The sequence below is a fragment of the Molossus molossus genome, unplaced genomic scaffold (genome assembly GCF_014108415.1).
Source record: "Molossus molossus isolate mMolMol1 unplaced genomic scaffold, mMolMol1.p scaffold_m16_p_12, whole genome shotgun sequence".
Taxonomy (NCBI): domain Eukaryota; kingdom Metazoa; phylum Chordata; class Mammalia; order Chiroptera; family Molossidae; genus Molossus; species Molossus molossus.
In genome coordinates, this window is record NW_023425347.1 from 64,484,294 (window position 1) to 64,499,157 (window position 14,864).

The 14,864-nt window shown below is 52.9% G+C and overlaps 1 protein-coding gene across 1 annotated transcript in view; it reads left to right on the forward strand.

Annotated features, from left to right (window-relative positions):
- The window catches only part of GLIS1 (GLIS family zinc finger 1), a 221,696-nt gene that overhangs the window by 131,159 nt on the left and 75,673 nt on the right, over positions 1-14,864 (forward strand). Inside the window, exons 3-4 of the mRNA XM_036256612.1 lie at positions 1,073-1,250; positions 5,663-6,542. Of these exons, the coding sequence (XP_036112505.1) occupies positions 1,073-1,250; positions 5,663-6,542 (1,058 nt within the window). The remainder of the gene's footprint in view (positions 1-1,072; positions 1,251-5,662; positions 6,543-14,864) is intronic.

Below are 14,864 nucleotides of genomic sequence, written 5' to 3' on the forward strand. Positions count from 1 at the left end.
TGGACAATACTTAGGCCTGTTAATAATGTTTTGTGACCTCTCTAGGGGACTTTATGCTTTTCAAAGTGCTATATGACAATAAGAACCATTTCTACCACTGGCACACCTACTAGTTACCAGCACTGTGCTAGGGGCTTGGTGCCTCAGTGCTCAAAACCTCACAGCATCTCTGGAGAGCTGGCGTGGCTGTCTCCATCTTACACCAGGGGGCCGAGGGGGAGTCAGCCTTGGGGAGGAGCTTGTCCGAGTCACAGGCTTGGTTGGGGGCAGTAGGGGCTTACACCAAAGTCCATAGGGTCCCCAAGCCATGTATGTCCTTTCCTCCTTAGCGTAACCCAGACAGGTGACTGGACAGAAAGCCTAAGTAAGGAGTAGTTTCCAGATTAACCCTCCTCAGACTATAGATGAGAAAACTGAGGCCCAGGGAGTGGAAGTAATTTAACAAACATGCCTGACATGTTTGTTCCATGTTTTGTAGTTTTTCAAGGGCTTTCACATCTGCTGCCTCAATTAGTCTTCACAGAAATGTAGTAGCTGGGCCAAGCAGATAGGCTGACAAAGAACCATGGAGGATACAGAAGTGCGAAAAACTGTATACTGTATTTCTATGGTATAATGCATTTTGGAAAACAATGTAGATTAAGCTTTGGTGATGACAAGAATGGGTGCTGTTCAATAAGCACCTGCTCCTTGACCTATGTCAGTGATGCTCACTCAGCCTGCTGGGCAGCCCAGCTCTAGACCACCAGCTCCAGCACATGGCCATGCACCTTGTCAAATGAGCATTAGGTGATCAACACGAGGAGTCTGAGCTTCCCAGAGACAGGAGCTTGTCTGTCTAATTCCCAAGTGTTTCTTACACCTTGAGTACTGTCTGGTACTGTTGTTGATCCTGCTGGTGATTATGGGGATTATACGAGGTATCCCAGTGCCTCAGATGTAGCAGGAGTTCACTTAGTGTTGGCTCAAGGGTGCTCTGTTTCATGCTGTACCCAATGCCTGCCCTCTCCCTGCACCCCCTGCAGGCTGTCCCCACTCACTTTGTCTCTTTTTCCTATCTTTCTCTGCCTAGTGAACGGGAGCTACGGCCACTGCACCCCAGGCTCGGAGAAGAGCCTGCTGGACTTGGACCTTGCTGAGGGCCTTGGCCCCACCTGCCGCCAGGGCCTGTTTCTCCCAGCGGGAACCCCACCACCCCGGGGCCACCCCCCAGCCTGTGAGAGGCTGCTCCATTTTCCCCATCCCAGCAGGTATGTGCTCCATCCCCACCATCAATTGCCCTCTGTGGACACTCCCTGGAGGCCACGGGCCTCCAGACCTCACCTACTCTGCCAGGCTTGTGGGATGCACAGGGAAATTGAGGCACAGCATTGCCAGGGACCAGCCAGAGCCCAGAAGCACAATGACGACTGCCTGCCTGGTCTAGGCCCTGCACCTCCTAAATTACAGGGGCCTCATGAGAGACAAAGATGGTTTATGGAGGTGCGTTTCCCTATTGTAGCAGCTGAGGTGGCTTTTCAGTCATGTTATAAGAGGAAGATTTGGAGTGAGTTGTGGAAGGAAAACTCAGTTCAGGGTTCACACTGTGAAACTCTGAACTACTCATAGAGCGGAGAGGGTTCCTCCACTTGGGGCCATCTCCTGCCCCAGGAAGCCATTGCCCCACAGAACCCTGCCAAGTAACCAGCATCATTTAGTGCTTGCACATTTCCAGTGATGTCCACCTCCGCAAAATGTTCCATTACATTGCATGCTGGGCTGAAACCTGCCTCTTGCTGCGTCTCCTGAGGTCCCATCCATGCCTCTGTACTGACCCCCTTGGCCCCAAGGGCCCTCACCCCACTGCCTGGGACTGCTGACCTGAGGCCTGTTCACAGATCGGAGAGTCTAAAAACTGGCTCAGTTGCCTATTCACAATTTATCCCTTCACCAGCCATTTATCCAGTGCCTACTGTGAGCCAGGCACGGGGTGGTGGGGTGGTGCTAGGGGTGCCTTGGTGAAGGAAGCAGAGATCTCCCCAATGGAGCTTACTTTCCAGTGGGAGCCCCACAGTGGGAGATATCACTAAATAGCTTTTTCTTCATGTGGAACCATTTTTTTTTGAGAACTTAGGTTCCCTATGGCCTTCCTTGATGTTAACGAGACTTCTGATTTAGAGGAGTATATTAGTCTGCTCGGCTGCCATGACAAAATACCACAGATTGGGTGGCTTAAACAACAGACATTTATTTTCTCACGGATCTGGGGGCTGGAAGTCCAAGATCAAGATGTTAGCAGGCTTGGTTTCTCCTGAGGCCTCTCCTGCTTTCAGACGGCCGCCTTCCTGCATCCTCACGTGGCCTTTTCTCTGTGTGCACACCCGTAGTGTCTCTTCCTCTTAAAAGGACACCAGTCCTTTCGGATTAGGTCCCCACCCTATGACCTCATTTAACCTTAATCACCTGCCTTAAGCCTCTGTCTCCAAATACAGCCACATGAGGTTTCAGGTTTCAACATAAGAATTTTAGCGGGACATCAATTCAGTCCATAACAGGACTGAAGATCCTTGAGGTTTCCAGCTGCGTATTGTTCGGCAGCCGCCTGGTGCACAAATCTGCTGTTGCTCACTGAGGCTCCCAGCAGTATCCCTTCTCCAGTGAAATTCTTTCTATCTCAGGGTAAAAGCTGCACTAACCTACGGAAAGCCAGGCAAGTGTTCTGTTTTTGTTTTTTATCCTCACCCGAGGATATTTTTCCATTTTTTGTACAGATAGAGTGGGAGGAAGAGAGAGGAAGGGAGAGAGAGAGAGAGAAACATCGACGTGAAGGGACACATCGAGTGGCTGCCACCCGCACGACCAACCAGGGCGGGGGACAAACTGCAACCGAAGTACGTGCCCTTAGCGGGAACCGAACCCGGGTCTCTCCGGACCGCAGGCTGACACTCTAACCGCTGATCCAAACTGGCCAGGGCTGTTTTGTTTTTTGTTAGAGACCATCAGGAATATCATTTGTCATTTTGAATGTCATTTTGACAATTTAGGGCACAGAAGAGTCTGTACCCAGAACCCTACACCAGCATCAGTCTAAGTTGCTGCCACCTCTGCCACTTGGGCAAGTTGCCTCAGTTTTTTAAAATAGATGATGGTCTCTCCCTTGAAGGATTTGGTCATGTGATCAGCAGGTGCCATGCATCGTTCCCCTGTGTTCAGATTGCACAAGACGGCTCTCGGGAAAGCTCCTGGCACCTGGGACTGCTCCACGGTTGTTTGCTTCTGGGGGTACTCACACTCACAATTTCTAGATGTGTGATGGGAGTTGCCTGGGGTGCACCAGGCTCAGTGGCAGAGCAGGGCCCAAGCTGCTGCCTGATCTCACAGGGACAGTGAGGGGAAGCGGGGCCTGCCTCAGCTGGCATGTGGAGCTGTAGGACACCAGGACCAGAGCTGCCCACTCCCCACCTGATGTCATTTGAGATTTTGCTGTTGATTACTTGATTATTTTGGCGACTCAGTCACAGAAAGCTGTAGCTGTTCTCTTTTTCTTGTGGGGTTTGCTTAGACCTGACTGGTTTTAAAGGGATTGCTCGGAACAGAGGCGTACCTGGCTGCCCTGCCCTACCCATGCCCACCTCTGCCAGGCCCAGGATTGCTATCATGCAAGGAATAGCTGTACTTTTATTAATTTTTTAAAGTTCCACAGCCACAACTTGGATATCAGATCTTTAAGCTACTCAGAGCTTTCTGTTGGTGATGGTAGACCCAGCATCTCCAGCCCTGGGTTTGCTGTCTACCTTGAATCCACGCTCCTTTTGATTCGATTGGCCATGTTCTGCTCCTTCTGATTCGATTGGCCATGTTCTGCTCCTTCTGATTCGATTGGCCATGTTCTGCTCCTTCTGATTCGATTGGCCATGTTCTGGGCAGCAGAGTTCCTGGGTGGGAATAGAGATCTCTGGTGAGTTAGGCAGAGAACTGTTTCAGTGTGGTTGAGAAATAAGCAGAAAAGTCCCTCCCCCAAGCCTTTCCCCAGGGGATGCTCCAGGTCAGTTCTACACAGGAGAAAGGCACATGGACAGGAGAAGGGGAGCTTGGGTTCTTGCCCTGGCCCTGTCACTGGCTTGCTGCTCGTGCCTGTGGGCGAAGCCTGAACCCTCCTGGCTCCTTTCCTGACCATGTAGTGATGGAGTTGGAGGAGATGCTCTCTGAGGGCTCTGACTTCCCTTCTCCTCTGTCCACCCCCCTCCCCCACCTGAGATTGGAGCTGGGAGTGCCACAGCTGCAGAGTCAAAGAGGGACGGGTTGGAGCTGCAGGAAATAAAACTGGGAAACAGTGGGGTAGGCAATGACCCCACAGCCCCACAGGCCTGGCTGCAGAGAGCCCCAAGACAGCAGCTGTAATAATGGCAGCAATGATGGCACCATTTGCTCTTTCCATATGACTGTCACTTGATGCTGGCAGCCACCCTCTGAGGTAGAAAGGGTTGGACCTCATTTCACAGGCAAGGTAACCAGGATTCAGCCAGGGCAAGAACTGAGGACACACAGGGTGTCCTAGTTAGTTTAGGCACATATGCAGGCTTCCTGTTCTGCCCAGCCAGCCAGCGGGGCCTTCTCTGACCTGAGGCCCAGTGTCAGCTTGTTGGCCTCTCACTGTCTCAGAGTCTTCTGGTGACCAGCAGGCCCTGGGGTCTCTACTTGCATTTACTTGCCCAAATTTGGGAGATGCTCTCTCTAGAAGTGCATGTGCCACGAGCGTGATGAAGACACCACTTCAGCCAGCCTGGCCGTGCCCATCACACCATCCTCACCCACAGAATTAGAACCATCCTGATCTTGGGGTGAGGAGAGAGCCCCAGAGCACCTTGCTCAGGTGAGCACAGCTGGGAGTTGCTGAGCCTGGCCTTGAACCCAAGTCCCCTGTCTCCCGTGTGCTGCCATGCCTGGCCTGCCTGCCCACGGCCTCCCCCCTAAGTTTTGTTTTGTGTTGTCTCAGTGTCTGGGCATGAAATTCTGGGACATCCCTACCCAAGAAACTTTTCCTTAGTTATTCACTAGGGTGCACCCTTCACCATGACCATGTTCCAGAAACCCCACCCACTGATGTTCACAGCGTAAACAACGTTGGTTGGGGCGAAACATCACACAGTTAACATTTTTAGAAATTATGAAAGATTACAAAGATTAATAAAGATTTAAGGGACATGTAAGCCGAATTTAAAACAAACTGGACCTAGGTGTTCTGTAAAGTGTCAGCCTCAACCTTCTCGCTCTAGAACTCACTAGAAGGTCAGAGGCAGTGGATTAAGGCAAACCCTAGGGAGGCCTCGGTGGCAGGACGGGATGACACTCAGTGCTGGAGGGCATGGGCTGGACTTGGTCAACGGATGAAATGGTGCCTTTTCGACATTTTCCTCTTCAGACCTGCCTCTCTTGAACCTCTCCCCAGCCCCACTCCTCTTCCTCTCTCTCCCCTTTTTCTTCCACACTCTGCCTTGCTGACCAAACCACCAGTCTCTGTCCTCCTCCTCACTCCCTCCCCACCCACGTCCCATCCCTCATCCTCCCCTTCCTGCTCTGGGCTTCCCAGCCCTCGGTCCTCAGGTCCCTCGCATCCCCTGCCTGGGCCTCCCCACTGTGGAGTGCCCACCCTCTCATAACCTCTCTGGCCACTGTCTTCCAGGTCACCCAGACCCCAGACGACGTATGTGAATGGCAGCCTCCCGAGCACACAGCACATCAAGCAGGAGTCCCTGCCTGTCTACCGGGCCATGATGGAAGCTCGGGCACCCCTGTCTGCCCACTGCCGGGCCCCACTAGCCACCGGCCCCCACACAGACCTGGACCTCCCGGGCAGAGGCCTTGCCAACCCTGCACCTTCCTGCTACCTTCTAGGCAGTGAACCCAGCTCCGGCCTGGGCCCCCCACCTGAGGCCCACCTCCCTGAGGGTGGCCTGAAGCGCTGTTGCCTCCTGGGCCTGCCCGCCACCTCCTCAGCCTCCTCCTCACCCTGTGCCTCCTCTGACATCACCTCCATCATCCGCTCCTCCCAGACTGCTCTGGTCACCTGCGTAAATGGACTCCGGAGCCCCCTTCTACCGGGAGACCTGGGGGGCCCTCCCAAGCGGGCCCAGCCCGGCCCTGCAACCACTGAGAGTCATGAGGGCAGTTTACAACTGGAATCCTGCCGGAAGGCAGGCTTTCTGAAGCAGGAGCCTGCGGACGAGTTCTCAGAACTCTTTGGGCCTCACCAGCCCGGCCTGCCGCCGCCCTACCCCTTGCCTCAGTTGCCATCAGGCCCTGGCCTTGGAGGTCTGGGGCTGGGCCTTGCAGGGAGGGTGGCTGGGCAGCAGGCATGCCGGTGGGTGGACTGCTGTGCAGCCTACGAGCAGCAGGAGGAGCTGGTGCGGCACATTGAGAAGAGCCACATTGACCAGCGCAAGGGCGAGGACTTCACCTGCTTCTGGGCTGGCTGCGTGCGCCGCTACAAGCCCTTCAATGCCCGCTACAAACTGCTCATCCACATGAGGGTGCACTCGGGCGAGAAACCCAACAAGTGCATGGTGAGTTCCCACGGCCACCAGGCCATGTCCAGCCCTACCCTGGCAGAGTAGCACCCATCTCTCTGCCCGAGAGGCCTGCCTGGGCCTCCTTACCTGGGGGCTGGCTGAGGTCCCCTCTCTCTCAGGGCTGAGTGAGGAGGGAAGGAAGAATGGTATGGATGTGGCCACTGGTCAAGACGGTCAGTGTACCTGTCCCTGGGAACTTTGGCAGAGGGCCCCTGGTACTCACCATGAGCCCCACCCCCCACCCCAAGGCATACTGCATGGCCTGGTGCTGCACACATGTGCTCTGAGGTCACAGCAGCTCGGCCAGCCTTCTCTCTTACAAGCTCACGCTCGGTGTCCCACTTGCTGACGGCCAGGTGAGTTGTGGGCAGCAAGCTGTCCTGCTGCGTCTTCATCCAGTGTCCTTCCCAGGGAGGCTCCCTGAGCCTCCTGGAGAAGCCCACGGGCTTGGCTGGCTTTCTGTAAGGAGCCCTGGGTCCTCACAGGCATCCAGCTTTGGGGTAAGGCTGAGGGTTAGCAGATGAGGCCCTGGATAGCACCTGCAGTGTTCTGGCTGGGGTTCACACACACACACAACTGCAGGCACCTGGGCCTCTGGCCATTCTGACTGAACGTTTCTGTGTCTGCTCTCACTGTGGTGGAAATTCATGTCAGAGGAAGGTGGGCATATTCCCTGATGTCACCGTGCCTACCACCAAGGCCCATCCAGCCCACTAGGAGAGGTGCCTGCCTGTACTGGAAGGGCTGGTGGAGCCACCAGTGTCCACCCACTGGGGTATTGGTGAGGCAGAGGAAGGAAGCAAGCAGTGTGTCTGGTCTGCAGGCCAGTGTCATAGCCGAGGTTAGTCCCCTCACACTTGGTGCTATCACTGTCACTGGACCCTGCCTCATGGAGCGCTCAGTCTGGGAAGGGATGCAGTGGGAACAGGCACGCATCTGTCCCTGCTCAAAACCCAGGGCAGTATTCATTAGGGACCAGGGAGGAGGCAGGAATCATTGGCAACTGGCAGCATAAAGGCTATCCTGCTGGGACCAGGTGTTTGCCGTTTGGTGCCCGTCTGTTTGTGCTGCTATGAGCTGGGCATTCACTGGCCCAGCCTATTCAGCTTCAGCAGGGCTAGGTCTTGAGGATGGGAAGGAGTTCACTTTATAGACAATTGAGGGGCAGCGAACTACCTGTAGTTGGTGTGCTGGTGCTGTGGGGAGAGGCTGGAGTGAGCAGGCTGAGAATTTGAGCTTATCACATGCCTTTGGCTGAAGAATGTGCTGGAGGGAGAGTTGATGGCTGGGCCACTCTCTGGGGATGCCCCAGTTCACTTGGCATGTCGTGACACATGGCTTGCTGAAAGGCGTGTCCCTACTTGGAAGGAGATGACCAGGGCTGCTGGAAGACAGAGGGTACCTGTCTCTCTCTCAGACCTTGGAGCTGCCAGCTGCTGAGCTACAGTCCTCCTCCATGTCTTCTTTCCTGTGGCTGATTCCACTGGTGTCTGTGGGGGCCTACATGGAGGCTACATGGCCTGATCCCTGGCGTGGTATGGTCAGTGGTCTTCTCATACTAGGTCCTCCCATGTGGATCACAGCATCCAGGAGTATCTGTGGATTAGGGCCCTTGGAGATGATTAAGGTTTTCAGTGCCCATTTTCTAGTTTGGTAAATGGAGGACCAGCAAGTGGTTTGGAGAAACCCAGATTACTCAGTGTAGTCTCAGGATCTCACTCTAGGGTTCTTGCTTCTGGGCCAGCCTGCCAGGATCTCGTCTGATTCAGCAGACTCCACAGAACACACTGGCTTACACCTGACTCATGCCTCGTTCTGCCCAGACCCAGATCTACCAAGGTTCTTTGCTCTGGGGGAACTCACAGTCAGGGATGGTGGGAGATTGGTGTGGAGATCAGTGACAGGTTCTGGGGAGTGGAGGCCCAGAAGGTCTTCAAGGAGGAGGTGATGTTAAAGCTCTGGCTGTACTCACTCATTTAATCTTCACGAGAATCCTGTAAAACAAGCAGTTTTTGCAGGTGAAGAAATAAAGTCTCAAAGGGGTCCAGCTGGCCTCCCACTTACTACTACAAGAACACTTCAACTTGCCTCTTTGGGGGGTTGGGATTATGGTGATAATATGGGCAAGCAGCTTCTGAGTGCTGACCATGTGCCGGGGCTGTTCTGATCAGTAACTCTGTGTGGTCCTCACAACTACCCTGTGGGGTAGATACTCTTAGAAACCCCCATTTTACAGATGAGGAAGCGGATGCTCAGAGAGATTGCATAGTTTGCTCCAGGTCACACAGCTAGAGATTAACAGTAACAATAATAGTAACAGAGGCTAGTAATCATGATAGTAATAATAGTAACAACAATAAATAAATACAACTTGCCCAGGGTTATACAGCTAGTAACCACTGGAGTGGAATTTGAACCCACATCTTTCTAAACTGTGATGTTTTTGTTTGTGTCGATTTTCTCCTGTTCAGCTGATTATTCTCTGGGGTCGTAGGGCCAGCCCTGCTGGGTCCCACCATCTGGAGATGGCAGCAGAGGTCTCTGAGCTCCTCCTTGCCCGCTGTGGGAGTGCTACTCCTTCCTGAGATGCTGGCACAGTAAGCAACCCCTGGGAAGGGGCAGTCTCCCGCCTGCACCTAGATAAATAAAATCACCCTTCCCTGTAAAATTATTAATTTCTCATGACAGGCCTTTGCTACCATGTGCTGTAATAGACAAAGGAATTTTGGGCCGGGAGCCTCTGGAGAACAGGAAATAGATGAGACACTTTGATTGAAGAGTAAATGGCCCACTAAAATAGCAGTTAATCCTTTTATTATCTTTCCAGCAGCCATTTCCACAGTTCTTTCATGAGGTAAGCCTTCCCCACCCATCCAACTGGAGCACTCCCGTCCTGCAGCTGGTTTACATTTACTAAGTGTGAAGCCTCTGCTCCCGCACCAGGAGGCCTCCAGGGGTCATGAGGAGCCCAGCTCCCTTCTGCCCAGGCCTCTCAGTCCTCAGCCAGGCCTGGGACCAGGACCCACCTTGCTGGCCCACCCGCAGGGTAGACTGTACCACCCATTCCCCACCCTGCCCTCTCCCCGGCTCATCCACCCGTCCAGAGGAAGCCTTCTAATCTCTTTGCAATATCCTGTTATGTTTCTTAGGTTGTGGAGTTGTCTTAGCCTTATTAAATTTGGGGTTTCATCTGCATTATGATAGCAATGTTACATCCAACCCAAATACTGCTGCAATGCTTCGAAGACGTTAGCTTTGAAAAGATTAATTTCTTGCTTTCTTAGTTGGTTGTTGCAGACGGTTGGAATTCTGATTGTCTGAGATTGCAGAAATTAGCAGACTGTGTAACTTGCTTTTCTCCACATCAAGAAAAAGAGAGGCAGAGTAAAAAGGAAAACCTCTCATAGCCTTGAGTTTTATAAGAAATTATAATGACAACAGTCTCTGACTTTTGTGAAGAGCTTTACCAAAGCTGGGAGTGCAGCGTGGAAACTGTCAACAGGTGAAAAGCCCAGGTCTGGAGTAGAAAGACCTGACTCCCTGCCCGGCCCTGCACCAGCTGTATGGCCTCAGGCAGGTGACTTGGCCTTTCTGAACTGAAGCACACTTGGCTATAAAATGGGACAATAGTTACGTGGCTTTCGGCATTATTGTTATTAGTATTAATAGAGATGACCTAGGGGAGTGCTTCATTAATCCTCCCCTTCCCGCATCACACTCCTTCACACTGATCATCTCAGGAGATTCCTATAGTAGCTCAGGAGTGAGGACGATCATATATGGCTCGTTTACCAATGAAACTGAGGCTTGGAAGTCAGTCAGTGGTGGAGCCTGGAGTTGAGGTCGGCTGATCCCAGCAGCCTCTGCTGTTGGTGAGGTGGGCAGGGCTGTGGTACACACCGCTGGCCTTGTTGTGAGGTGTCTGCCAGTGACGCAGTGTGCGTGTTCCATGCCAGAGAGTGTCTGTTCGGGGTGACTGGAGTAGAAGTGGTGCTGGGGCAGAGGTACAGGGCAGAGGCTCTCGTCTGTGCCCTTCCAGTCCCGATGCACAGCTGGGGCCTCCAGGATGGTCTTCCATCCTGCCTGGGTTCCTCTGGCAGCTGCAGCCACACTGGTCACTGGTCCTCATCCCTTTCTGTTATCTGCTGCTCTGTCTCTGGTGCCATTGGCCCTGGGGCCAGAGAAATGCATCTGACCAAAAGCCGAGTGTCATTGATTGGCCTTAACCAGCCAAGACACTCTGAACACCAGCTACCTGGCTGGACCTCCTGGGACGGCCTTGCTCATATCCCAGAAGGCCAGCCCAGGCCAAGCTTACTTTCATTTCCTGTAATCCTGGGGCTCTGCTTCCTTTTTTTTTTTGCTTTTCCTCAGCCCCCTAGTACCCCCTGAGAAACAAATCCCTGGGTGCTGGGAGGGGTTGGAGGAGGTAGAGGGAATTGCTGTTTATTGAGATTCTTTGTATATCCTGGATCAGTGTTGGCTATTCCCCATTCCACTTTCAGAACAAAACTGGTCAAAACTCTGAGGCCCAGAAAGACAAAATCATTTCCCAAGGTCACACAGTCTGCCACCTGGCAGGTGACAGATACTGATCTGCTCAGCCAGGCTGTGACCTGAGAGTCAGAGGCCTGACAGGCGGCTGGGATTGTATCTCCTAGGAATTCCTGTGAGAGCCTGGAACTAATGTATTCTGAGACATGCTGTGCCTAACCATGAGTTATCATGCCCATTTTATAGAAGAAACTGACGTTCAGAGACGAAATGGCCTGTTCTGTATCCCCTGGCTCAGCTGCCTGGACCATTCCATAGGCCATGCTGCCTTCCACCTACCCGCCTTTGCCCAGTCTCTTCCTTCCGAAGAGTGGTGTCCTCTGTGCTTTTTAAATCACAGCAGACGAGTCCCTGGGCATCTGCTCCTTCCCTCCCCCTCATGTCCTGAGACTAGCCCTGTGGGTTGGGCATGTTTCTAGGCCAGCAGCCACCCCGACTCACCTCAACATGTCAGGTTCAATCCTGGGAATTATTTGGGAGCCTGAACTATCTGAGCAGACAGGTCTGCTAGGGAAGACAGCCCCTGAGAGGTGTGAGGGCTGGGGAGCACACAGCAAATGGGCTTCATTGGGCAGCGGGTTTCCTGAAGGGGCTGGAAAACAACAGTTGGGGAAGGTTAGACTGTGGGAAGGTGACCTATACAAATGAGGGAAGAAGCCTCCTGAAACACTTGCCTCACCTGAGGGGTGGGCTGCCCTGTGTGCAGGGCCTTGAGCTGGGAGCTGGGTCCAGAGACAAGATGATGTGATGTGAACCTCCTGGCACCATGGAAGGTCACTGCCCCTGAATTGTGATGTTATTGCTGGACAAGGGAGGGAGGGGAACCAGGAGCTGAGGATTTGAGGCCTGACTACACAACCTTGTCCAAGCCGGTCAAGGGGGACAGGAACATTATTGAAACACTCGCTAGGTGATTTTCAGTTTATATAGGGCTTCCCCACATTTCATGATCTCATCCCTCAGAACATTCCTGGAGACTGGAATTATTATCCCCATTTTACAGATGGGGAAAGGGATGTTGTATGTCATACTCAAGTTCAGGCCCCAAGTATATCGTGGGTCACATTTGAACCAGGTCTCCACCTGACTCCAGAGACTGTGTACACCAGGACCGCAAGCCACCTTCCAGGCAGAGCTCCGTCAGTCGGCTTACAAATATGACAGAGTATCCAGATCTGCAACTCATTCACAAATTGTCATGGAGCATCGCCTGTGTGCCAGTCTCTGGGGTTTCCGGCGTCCTCTTGTTGCTTTGCTACAACCCCCACCCTTCCTGAGAAACACAACCCTGGGTGCTGCAAGGGGTGAGGAAGGAGAGGGAGTTGGGGTCAGAAGGGAATCAAAGCCAGTCTGGCTTCAGGGAGTCCTGGTGGAGCAGGGACACTGCTAGACATTTGCATCAAATAGTTTTCCCAAGCCAGCGCCCCAGTCACACTGAGGGCCTGTTGCAGGTCCCCTGCCCTGCTGACCGGACAGGTCTTCTGTTCTGTCTTAGAGGAGGATGCTTATGGGATAAGGAGTAAGACATTTCACATTTAAAATAAGCAAGTCACCTGAAAATAAGCTTTCTTTGTGGAGGCTGGGGTTTCTGGAGATTTTTAAAAACTGCAAAGTGGAACATGGTTTAAAACCCCTGGAGAATCCTGTTGTAAATAAGCCCAAAGAGGCCAAGCTGGCCCAACCCATTCAGGGTGTCTGTCAAGTCCACGTCTTTGGACCTGGGGGTTTGAGCCTTGCATCCAGGTAGGAACAGTCTGGGTTGGAAAGCCTTTCTGGGCAAAGGCAGCCTTCAAGTCGGCATCCAGGTGTACCTCATTAACAATCCCTCTGGGGTCTCTTCTGGGATCACCTCAGTTCTCGTGTCTACTCACTATTAGATGTGCAAGCTGAAGCCCAGAGAGGTGGCGTCACAGGCCCCGTGTCACGCAGGGAGTTAACAGGAGCCCTAGAATGCATGCTTTATTTCTCTCTGCCTGAGGCTTCCCGTCCTCCCAGACTCTGGGAGAAGCTTTGCACACTCCAGCTTCTTTCGCTCCTTTGGGCCTTGGCTTTTGCTGGTCCCTCTGTCTGGAATGCCTTCCCCAGCACAGGAAGTTTCTAACCATCCCTCACAACCCAGGCCAGCATCCCCCTCCTCTGCTCCCCATTTCTCTGTGTCTCCTGCTCTTTCAGAATCTGTTGCCCCATGTATAATAGTGTTTCCTGGTGTGGCTGAGTGTCTTGGGGACCACGTGCTCTTTGACTCCTGGCCTGGCCTTGGAGGCAGAGGAGCTGAGTCTGCTCCCAAGTACACAGGCTCTGGTGGCCATCTGACCTCTCTGCTCCAAGGCTGTATGAGGTTGCCTGGATACTACCCTCTGGAGCAGTTTTCTGTGAAGTCACAGAATTAGAGGGACCTTAAAGATGGTCATGTCCATCCCCTAATCTGGTGCTTGAAATTTTTCTGCAACAAAGCCTTCACCTGAAACCTGGCTTTGCTATCAGCCTGTGATTGTGTGAAGAGTGGCTCCTGCAAGCTTCTGTCTTCTTACTGGTGAAGTGGAAGGAACGGAACTGTGTCGGGCTTCAGTGAGATACTATACTGAGGTGCTTATACAGTGCCTGGCATACAGTAAGTGCATAATGGATGGTTTGCATTAGGAAGGGAGAGTCTAAAATAGATAATGGCCATATGGTCACCCTTGTCCCCAAAGGAACAGAAAAGACTGTTGTAAGTTCCATCTGTGCCACCGACAGGCTGTGTGACCTTGGATGGAACTTGGCTGTTCTGAGCCTCAGTTTCCTGAGCTGTGAAATGGGATAATGCCTAGTGCTCTGAGTTCAGTGGGGGCCCAACAGATGCGAATGCCTTTTCCCTCTTGAAGCCAAGGTTCCAGATCCATAGATCTTGGTTTACAGTGGGACGCCTTCCTCTTGCCCCTAGTTTTAAAAAATCCAACTTGAGCTTTCTGAAGCTCTGGCCTTACAATCAGGTCAGAGCTGGAGGGCCCCCTCTCATTGGTGTACAGAGGGGGAAACTAAGTACCCAGGTGGAAATAGCATGCCTGGGGGAGGGCAGACGAACCATGGGCAGAGTTGGAGACTCGCCCCAGCTCTGCTGCTTGCCAGTGCTGCAATCTTGGACAAGTCCCTTCACTCCCAAGTCCAGTGCTCCTGCCTCGGAGTACATAGTCACCCTCACAGGCGTGTTCCTCCCAGAGGGGTTTCCCATCAGGCATGTAACCTATTAGCCACAGCCTCCCCCAAATGCAGTTTCTGGCCTTTAGGCCTCTGCCTGCCGCTCTCTAGCCCTCTCCTCCTTCCCTGTCCTACAGCCCATCCCACCCCAGCCCCTTTCTTCCACCTCCATCCTCTTCCCTACCCCATTCCCATTTACGTCCGGGTCCCCACTGCTACCTCCTCTCCATCCCTGACCCCTTCCTTCCCATCTTATTTAAATTGTGAGCCAGGGTGGACCAACAGCCAAGCACATAGGATAACCACTGGGTTTCAAATCCCTGCTCTGCTGCTTAACCAGCTGTGAGATCCAGATAAATTTCAAGGCCTCTCTGAGCCTTGGTGTCCTGTCTGTGTAAAGGGGGGAGTGTCGTGAGAATCAAATGAGATCATGCGTATAGAGCACTTACCTCATGCCTGGCAAATACTTGGTGCTTGAGGACAGGAGCCCTTGTTCTTTTTTTTGAGTCATCAAACCCAAGCTCTTGAAGAGATGAGAATTCCTGGGAGCACCACACTTAAGGAGCGTTGGCCAAGATTTGTGAA